The sequence below is a fragment of the Oncorhynchus keta genome, chromosome 19 (genome assembly GCF_023373465.1).
Source record: "Oncorhynchus keta strain PuntledgeMale-10-30-2019 chromosome 19, Oket_V2, whole genome shotgun sequence".
In the NCBI taxonomy this organism is placed as follows: domain Eukaryota; kingdom Metazoa; phylum Chordata; class Actinopteri; order Salmoniformes; family Salmonidae; genus Oncorhynchus; species Oncorhynchus keta.
Genome location: NC_068439.1, coordinates 28083504 through 28093896, shown reverse-complemented (window position 1 = coordinate 28093896; position 10393 = coordinate 28083504). Strand labels below are relative to the sequence as shown.

General features: G+C 42.4%; 1 protein-coding gene across 1 annotated transcript in view; it reads left to right on the top strand.

The window, feature by feature from the left end:
- The first annotated feature begins 3966 nt into the window (after positions 1–3966).
- Positions 3967–10393, top strand: part of LOC118398035 (glycoprotein endo-alpha-1,2-mannosidase-like protein) — a 13877-nt gene continuing 7450 nt past the window's right edge. The window contains exons 1-3 of the mRNA XM_035792994.2: positions 3967–5314; positions 5522–5631; positions 8560–8636. Coding sequence (XP_035648887.1) covers positions 4807–5314; positions 5522–5631; positions 8560–8636 — 695 coding nt within the window. The 5' untranslated portion in view covers positions 3967–4806. The remainder of the gene's footprint in view (positions 5315–5521; positions 5632–8559; positions 8637–10393) is intronic.

The window sequence follows — 10393 nt, the reverse complement described above, 5'->3', positions numbered from 1 at the left end:
AGCGAGAGGGGTTAGCTAATTACAGCTAAATGACTGGTTTCATTCATATTCTCCTCTAATAATCCTCTGTCTCTCAGGCCAGGCTGCTACACTGCAGGCTTCTCTGGGTCACCATGGAGACGAAGGGCCCTGGATCTGTCTGTCAGAGAACAAAGAGGGCTGGCCTTAAGGTGACCCGTGTCATACACTGGGGCTTAGTAATTACAATGCCTGGACACGTGCTCACTGGTCACACACACTGTAACCCCCCACACAACTGCCACACACACACGCATGCTAGCAAACACAGAAATGCGTACACCCACACCACCAGATGTTATGTAATAGTGACTGAAAGGGCTGGGGGGTCTATGTGTTGACCATCATTCCTCTAACAGCAGGCAAGATATCTGTAAGATTATCTACAACCAGGCTCCAACAGTCTATTGTGTTTATCTTTTGACGAGGGTTCATTCATTTATTGTGTGTATGTTGTGTGGGGCATGAGGTGTACTGATCCATGTTTTCACATCAAGAACTGCTTTGAGTAGTTCACCTGTGAAACACACATGTTATAGGGGCCTTGTGGTTGGTTGAATGAGAAAACAGCCCAGTGGCTCCATATGGTTTCAGCTGTCAGCTCCCCTCTCACCTTCCTCCCCCAGGGGGCAGAGCACTGATCAATAAGCTGATCCATCTATACCTGATCCATATATCATACTATGATGCTCTGTCAGATAGTCTTCCCTCCCACAAAAAACCTAACATTTTGTTAGAAAAGATTGTGGCTTTTACATCTACTTTTTTCAATTACTGTGGTAAATTTTTCAGATGCACGTGGTCATAACTGATAACACTTGTCTTATGTTCAGAACCTTTGATTGAGCATTAATTGGAGTTAAACACTTCTTTCACCCATGAGTTATTCATGCAATGTCAACGTTTTTTGTGAAATACCATGAGAACATTTTCTTTAGTCACCAATGCATCAAATAATGATAGGCTCACTGTTTAGTTATTTTAACTCGTGTAATCTAATATCAAAAAATGCATGATACAATTTTCAAAACGGATATTTTTGAAATGCTGAATAGAAGGTATATAGCTATGTACCAGTATGTACCATTTTACAGCATAAAAAAATACAAATTGTATCCAATGTTAAGTTTGGAGCATGTTGAGAAATGTCAGTCTTACCGTTTCAGTAATCTTACTGTAAACAGCACATACATAGAATACATCATAAGATATAGTGGTATTATGGCATGTACTGTAAAGCAGAAGCCTACAGTAAAAAGGTATTGGGATAGCCTGCTATGCCAGTTCTGCCCCATGCAACATTGCACAAGATCAACTTTTCTATGTGACCTGTTACTGTAACTGCTACAGTATCACCTCTCTCTCTCTCTGCTTGACAAAATCACCAGCCTACAGTGTATCAATGAAACTCAGATAATGAGTGGAATATACTGTAATTTACAACCCAAGTATTTCAGCAGTGCATTGTACACTACTGCACCATCATTTCAAATAGGAGCACATAGGACAATGGGTAAAGAGGTACTCTATTATATTGAAGCACACTGACTGGTGGAGTATGATAATGATGTAGTATTTACAGCCACATCCATATATGATTTGGTTTTACCTTCCAACTTAAATTTATGTCAATTGATACATTTATGATGTAAAAATATAGCATTTGACAATGTTTGGAAGTTCTTCAAATGTATACTAAACCAGGCACTATACAATTTTGGTTCAGTAGTTCAGTAGTATGATTACCCGTTTTTAACAATGAATAAAATGTATCTAGAGTGTTTGATTGGTTCATGTGTTGAAGTCAGTAACATGGAATAAGACTGTTGGGGCTGTTGAAAGATCTTATGGTGAGACAGTTTATCTCCAAGCCATCTGCTGAGGGAACCAATACATCAAACTACTGTGACACTGTCTGTTGGTTTTGCTGATTATCTGCCAAAAGGCGTTGAGCACAACGGTCCTAAAAAACAGTTCATTTTCACATAAGAATTTCAGATATTCACAGTCGTGTGTTTCAGTGTGTATGTGTGTGTGTCAGAGCAGATAAGATTTCTAGCTCACATTTGACGATAAACGTTCAAATAGCATTTTTGTTCTCTGTTTCATTGTCTCATATACCGGATAGGTGCAGTGAAACGTATTGTTTAACAAGGTCAGTAGTACGGCGCCCCTTGTGATATTTAGGATTAAGTGCATTGCTCAAGGGCATATCGACAGACTTTACACCTTTCCGGCTTGCGTATTCGAACCAGTTTCTTTTTGGTTACTTATCACTAGACTATTTCAGCACCTTGGACAGCTCTTATCGTTAAAGCGAACGCCCTAAAAACAAACCGTTAATGTTTTTTTTTAAAGTTATATCTAGCCCGTCCACGAAGACTAGGCCTAGTATTCAGAAGAAGGATTAATTTATCAAGACACAACGTTGTATTTTTTCATATCAAGTCAATTCCAGAGCTACAACACGGGATTGATGATTTACTTCAAGATTTCTCGAGCTATATCGTTATTCGACAACGAAAAGTGTCCATGTTAAATTGTTCTCACAATTCAAACTCGTTTTTATGATACACGGAGTCCCCCTAGTGGTAACGGATGTATATGCATGCACACAGTGAGAGGTGACATCTTTCTCCATCATCGCTAAAGACCACTGAACCTGTCACTTTCATTAATACCGTATGCCTCGGATGCTCACCAGTCATATTTCTCACATCAAGATTACTGTTAAACAATGTCTCTCTCATCCCACTAGATGTCACTCTGGTTCTGTTACAATTTTGCGGGGGCCTATACTGGATCGAGGCTTGTTTGAATGAAATAGATGGAGAGTTTATATTTTGATGCATGAAACCTAAAGACAAACTCATATACAAATCATAATGAAGACAATATCAACAGAATAACACAATGAAACAAATTGTGCTAATATGCTAATGATATTTGAATGATGGGTAAAATAAGAAGCCTTAGCCTATAAAAAGCAACACAAGCACAGTCAGGTTCCCTCCATAACAGAAAAGCCTAACTGATTATTATGGAGAGAGGCTAGCTGTGCCAGTGGACTCGATCCGGGGAGAAGATCCTAGCCGTGGGTGTCCACTCCACTCCGGTTCCCAGTGCCCGCTGCCGGTGCTGCGGCCCTAATCCCACCGTGTGAGTGGGTATCTATCTGCCTCCCAGTAGCTAATCCTGCCAGGCCTTCTAGCTCGTCCAAAATGATGTGGTGGGTGGCATCATCTTTCATCTCAACCATCAACTTCAAAGCTTCCACATATTTAAATGTTTTAATGTTTTAGACATCCTCAGCCCACGGATGCTTCGTGGAATTGGAAATATCCCGTGTGAAATGCAATAATGATCAAGGCGAAGTATTTCAAAGATTTACGATTCTGAGTTGTTTGCTTCTATCTTTATTGGCATGGAACAAAATAAATCACAAAAGTGCTCAAGGTGCCACACAAGAGCCCTTAGCCCTCTGTTATTTTATCTTTGTCATTGCTTTCACTCTCCACTACCATAAACTGACAAACTGTGTTCCACAGCCTGTAGCCATAGGCTATTTCATATAGCCAAAATCATACAAGTTTAATCTCTTTTGTGCAATAAATAGACCTCAATGTGTCCACATTGTAACATAAAGCCAACATAGCCTATAGTGTGAACAGCCAAATGATCCGCGAGAGAACGGATTTTCAAATAAGAGGATAGCAAGAGAATGCAACGTATCCTACTTCGTTCTACCCATAGATACTGAGTTAAAGTAACCATATATAGAGCAAACAAAGGCAAAAGCAATAATAGGCTGCCCATTTGTTCCACGCGCGTTCTATTTTCCTCTCAGGACAGTGCGCGGGGTTAATCCATAGACAATAAAACCAGGGTTAATCCCACCCACCCTGCTCACCCCCGCAGCCTGGTGCTCAGCCACCCCTCCCCCCCTTCCTCCTGCTGAGTTTCGTGAGAAAACGATCCATTTAAAAACCGTCTGCCTAAAACCGAACGTCGACCAAGTCTACGGTTCTGGAGATGTGCTGGATTCTAACGGGTTGTTCCCGGAAAAGCAGGTTTAAATGCATATTCAAGGGAGACAAGAGACGGGATAAACAAGGGGTAGCGTTAGCAGGCGGGCGAGAGCAATTCCAGAAGACAAAGGTAACTGTGCTACGAACTATGTGATGAATTAACAGTCGAGAAGAACAGTTGGGAGTGTGCAGGAGGCAGAGTTTGAAAAAAGCTCCAGAGATTGTCTTTTGAAATATGAACAGAGCGACATGCTTTTTTTGTCTCCATCTCTTGAGCTCTCGGTGGTCGGGAAGCATAACAACCCTAACATGACGATGCCCTGAAATGGTAATGACAGTCAGTCATTATGAGAAGCTAAACTGTAACCGTTAGAGACATATCTGCTCTTCATGGATATACAGGGAGAAAGGAGAGATTCGGTTAAAAACACATTATCAGGAAAGAATGATGGTTTGAGAGGCTATAACTTAGATGTTTGAAGGGACATGTATTCGATTCTTTGCGTTCAAGACGAAAATCGAACTCAAGCCACGAACGCTGGCACTCTGAAATCTATAACGAAACGCACAAGCCACTGCAGAGATTGAGTGGCTTTCCCCACATTCTTTCCCACATTATTTTCTTGCTAAGTGTGTATACTTGAAGACTATAGGCTACATGTTGATGAAAGAGACTGACATAGATCTACTTATGATATAGTTTCAATGAAAGCACATAGCGGTCTATAGGCTACTTTCAGCACCTCGGACAGCGACCAAAATGACACGGCTGCGCAAGAAAGCTTTCATTGCACTTTTCTTATTCACTCTCTTCATCTTCGGGACCATGATGGGCCTCAGAACACTGAATCCAAGCGATGGCTTCTCAGACCTTGCCCCGGGGATGGGAGAGTTTGTGAGGGAAAGAGGAGGCGACCATCGACGGCCAGTCTCAAACGACATGGTAGTTTCCCCTGGTCAGTCCCATCTAGCCAGCGACACCAAAGTCGTCTTCACAAAATCCGACCGTGACTACAGTATATTCTACGACGTACAAATATTCTATTACCTGTGGTATGGCACCCCACAGATGGACGGTAAATATATTCACTGGGACCATGTTCTAGTGCCGCACTGGGACCCTAAGATCGCCCCCAGCCACGCCAAAGGAAGACATACTCCTCCAGAGGACATTGCGTCGAGTTTCTTCCCGGAGCTAGGACCATACAGTTCTAGAGACCCCTCCGTGCTCGAGTCACATATGTCGCAAATTGAAGCGGCTGCAGCAGGTGAGGGATTTTGTCACCACTAACCCCCCAAACTTAAATATTACCACCAAAAGGTGTCCTGAACATGATACTGTACCTCTCAAATATTGAAGTATTAAAGTAGCTTCACTTAAACTCCTCCATTCATCTGCACCAATTTTATGAAGGGTTGTTCTATCCTTATGTCAATATTTATACCAGAGACATCACTAACTGTTTCCTCCTCAGGTGTACTGGTTCTGTCCTGGTATCCACCTGGCATTGCAGACAACCATGGTGAGCCATGTGAAGACCTGGTGCCTGCTGTCATGGACGCTGCCCACAGACACAGCATCAAGGTAACTGGTGAGAGAACCGGTATGTTTTTACAGTTTCTGGTGCTTTACTGAATTCATAAATGTCTGGCTGCATGGTTGGGGTCGATTCCATTCCAATTCAGTCAGTTGGAATTTCAGTTGACTTCCGGATTGGACTGAATTGAAATGGAATTCACCCCAACCCTGGGTGGCTGGCTGGCAGTGATGATTGGTTGGTAGGTGCTTCCAGGTTTATGTTGTTCACTCAGATTGTGTAACAGTCTGTCACAAGAGACTATGTTAACTCCGACCTTTGTTGTAGTAGTCTAAGTGAGTATCAGTCATGGCCTTTGAGCCTAGATAAAAACATAGAAATATTCCTGTTACCAAAACTAAGTGAGCAGCCACAGTGTACGTCATGACTTCACTGTGTTCACTCGAAGACACATGCAATGCATTTCATTTTTAGAGGGTGAAGTGTGGGATTTTTTGAATGTATTTTCTATGTATAAAACCATCTGTTGTAGCCCACTTTCTTCCTCCATCTTGTATATTATTGATGTAGACAGAGAAAACACATTTCTTCAACAACCTCACAAGTCTTTGGGTGCTTCACAAGGTCCTCTGAAGGCAGACAAAAAAAATCATCTGGATTTTTAAACCATTTGACTTGGAAGAGTTACTCAGGGGACACGGTTCAAGCCCCTCTTATACTGCTTGACATTCAGTCTATTGAAGCCAGTATAGATGTGCTGTACATTCATGCATGCACCCACACAAGGACACACTCACATGAACAGCATTGGCATAACTGGGGCTGACCATGCAGCCTGAGGCCTGTGTGCATGGCACGAGAGGGTCTTGCGCGGGCTCACTCATCACTCACTCACTCACTCACTCACTCACTCACTCACTCACTCACTCACTCACTCACTCACTCACTCACTCACACAGTTTATACAACTGAGGAAAGAGCCTCGTTGAACAGCACATCAGCTCACCTTGCCACTCTGCCTCTGATTTCAAAACCAGCCACGACACAAACTGACAGCCCAGCTTGGTCGCTGCTATGTCAAACACAGCGTTGCCATGGAAACTGTTTATGAAGACCTTGCAGCCTCTTAAAAGAAAGAGAGCCAGAGAGAGGGAGTGGGTGTTCTTTCCTTTCTATCTAGCCCGCCATGCTCCGTCATTCATGGCTCGACTGTTCTATCAACAGTTGACGGTGAGGTGAAGTAGACCTTTTGCGATACAGCAGCTGAGGTAAACATCCTAGTTGTCAGGCAGTTTAAGACTGGTCCCATATACTTCGGGGTGGCAACGTAGCCTAGTGGTTAGAGCGTTGGACTAGTAACCGGAAGGTTGCGAGTTCAAACCCCCGAGCTGACAAGGTACAAATCTGTCGTTCTGCCCCTGAACAGGCAGTTAACCCACTGTTTCCAGGCCGTCATTGAAAATAAGAATATGTTCTTAACTGACTTGCCTGGTTAAATAAAGGTAAAATTAAAAAAAATATATGTTTGTCCTGTCTCAACAAGGTGTTGGCTATACAGCCCAAAGAGATCTGGGATCAGGCTCGTCTAATCCTGGGGTGAGAGAGGGCAGCTGCCACAGTCATATTCATGTAATTTGGATCGTACACAGTCATCTGTGTCACAACAATCACAGCCATCTAAATGCTGAGAGACTCCCGGTTGATCCTTCAAGGTGTGGTGTGTGAAATCTGGATCAGATCCAGGTCTCCCTTAAAAAAAATGTTTTAAACCTCAAGCGATTTCATCCTGGTTTGATGTATAGACCTTATGCCATATGCTGTATGCTGTAAGGCCCCGGTATGGTTCATTGAAGGGTTGGCAGGTATTATCTCTCAGTTGCAGCAAAGACACAGAGTCACAGAGAGAAAAAGGCCTTAGGTAATACTTTAAAGTAGAGAGTATTATTGCCTTAAAGTAGAGAGCAGTATCCTGATTATTATCTCCAGCAGATAAAGTTCACTGCCGTGACACTGGAAGGAATACAACTCCAAAATCCCTTCTCTTTTCTTAAAAGAGGATGGAGGATCACTTGAGATCAAAGAGAGGGTGAGGTCCTGAGTTTGGATAATGGATATGATCGCTGGGAGCTAGGAGTGTCTGCTTCAGTGGTCCGCTCTTCCTCATCCTCCTCCTCTTCCTCGCTGCAGTCTCTTTCAATTTTCAAGAAACTAAAACTCAGTCCACTTCCTGCTCCTCTCTCTAAAGTTAGCTCCTGGGACACGCTCTCTCGCTCGCACGCATGTGCACGCACACGCACAGACACACACACATCATTCTGTTTGATTGCTGATGTTACATGGAACAATCCCTATGGGGCCCCAGAGTCAGAGAAGGAAGATTTATTTAAAGATGATCCACCAGCTAAGTGATCTCTGATTGGCTGATCCCAGCCTCTGACACACACTGTTTGCCTGGTCCCCAAAATAACTGTCATTCTGGATGGACACTGGGATGCATGAAATTTGAGTACCCACATATTGATTCTCTGAGCCTCAGGAAAAGGTTATCTATTTAAGGATGGATAAGCTAGTTGGAGGATACATGACGAAGCACATTGGTTTGAACAATAATGAAGCATTTCTGAAATCCATTTCCATTGCCCTCTAAGAGTTGCTGAATATTTCCGTCTGTTCATGTAATTTAGGATTATTTTACTATGCCAGTGAATTGAACAGTCAATCTCACAGATGGTGCTCACCACTCACCACACCTTACCAATTGAATTCTGAAGGATTTGCCATACTGCTTTTTAATACCACAATCAAATGGCAATGTGCTGATATATTACTGAATATTACTTCTTCCTTTACAGAACCGTGTTTACATTCAAGTGGTATTATAATGCTTCAAAGACCTTGAAAATGTGTATTGCAGAGAGTATTGTCCTCTTTATTAAGGGTTTATAATGATCCATATCCCTACTCTGTTCACACAGGTGGCGTTCCACATCCAGCCGTACAAGGGTCGGACCGACCTCAGCATGCATGATAACATCAAATACATCATTGACAAGTAGGTTGATCTTCCACTGTCCTATACATCCACATCTCCTCTTTTTCTCTTTCTCGCTCTCTAGATCATTGACAAGTAGATTGGGCTTCGACTGTTCTGTACATCTGCGTCCTCTAGCCAGCCAATCTCCTTTCCTTTCCTTTCTCCACTTCTGTCTCCACTCTCACTTCCCCCTATCGGTCTCTCTCTCCTCCCACTTCTCTCTCGCTCTCCCCACCTCTCTTCCTCTCTTTCTCCTCTCTCAACATCACACTCATACAGATGAAGATTTTCTTATCACTTACTTTAAGCCAAAGGTCAGAGCTCTGCTTTCCATATTAATGTCCAGTGTCATTGGAGGTCTGGGGATCTGGAGAAATCCGAGTCCTCTTCAGGTCTGAAGGAGGTAGAGAGAATGAAACTGCAAGTAGCCTTTGTCCTGATTGGATCACTTTCATTATTAGAGTATTCATCTGAGGGCTTCAGACAATTGATAGTGCCACTAAAAGATTTGTACCTGTGGAAAAATGTATGAAAAGAGTTTGGCTAAACATTGTCCAAAAATTGAGACACCCTCTGAGGTTGGGCGGTAGGGTTGGTGTATCATTGTCAAGTTTACTGAACAGTGATGATTGTGATTGAGGACAAGCCTAGTATACCTTGTTTCCAGGGCAAGATGTTTCTGCCAACTTTTGCACAACCAACTGTGCTATCCATCTGCCTGAAAAGAAACCACAGAGAGAATGAGAAGGGAGGGGGAGGGGATGCATTTCTATCATCTGATCTCTCCATCTACAATGTTCACACACTCCAAGCTTGCTCTTGAAAATAATAGCACTATTCCATATAATAGCATTTTCTGTAGACATCTGACACTTCACCCAATTGAGAACGCTTCTGTTGGCAGAACTTGCTGCTTTGTAACAAGTGTATATATCCTACTGTTCAAAAGTTTGGGGTCACTTAGAAATGTCCTTGTTTTTGAAATAAAAACACATTTTTTGTCAATTATAATAACATTAAATTGATCAGAAATACAGTGTCGACATTGTTAATGTTGATTTTTAATGGAATATCTACAGTTGAAGTCAGAAGTCTACATACAGATTAGCCAAATACATTTAAACTCAGTTTTTCACAATTCCTGACATTTAATCCTAGTAAAAATTCACTGTCTTAGGTCAGTTAAGATCACAACTTTATTTTAAGAATGTGAAATGTCAGATTAATAGTAGAGAGAATGATTTATTTCTGCTTTGATTTCTTTCATCACATTCCCAGTGGGTCAGAAGTTTACATACACTCAATTAGTATTTGGTAGCATTGCCTTTAAATTGTTTAACTTGGCTCAAACGTTTCGGGTGGCCTTCCACAAGCTTCCCACAATAAGTTTGGTGAATTTTGTCCCATTCCTCCTGACAGAGCTGGTGTAACTGAGTCAGGATTGTGGGCCTCCTTGCTCGCGCGTGCTTTTTTTAGTTCTAATTTCTATGTGATTGAGGTTAGGGCTTTGTGATGGCCACTCCAATACCTTGACTTTGTTGTTCTTAAGCCATTCTGCCACAACTTTGGAAGTATGCTTGGGGTCACTGTCCATTTGGAAGACCCGTTCCAATGGCACTCCTGCGACCAAGCTTTAACATCCTGACTGATGTCTTGAGATGTTGCTTCAATATATCCACAAAATTCTCCTGCCTCATGATGCAATCTATTTTGTGAAGTACACCAGTCCCTCCTGCAGCAAAGCACCCCCACAACATGATGCTGCCACCCCCATG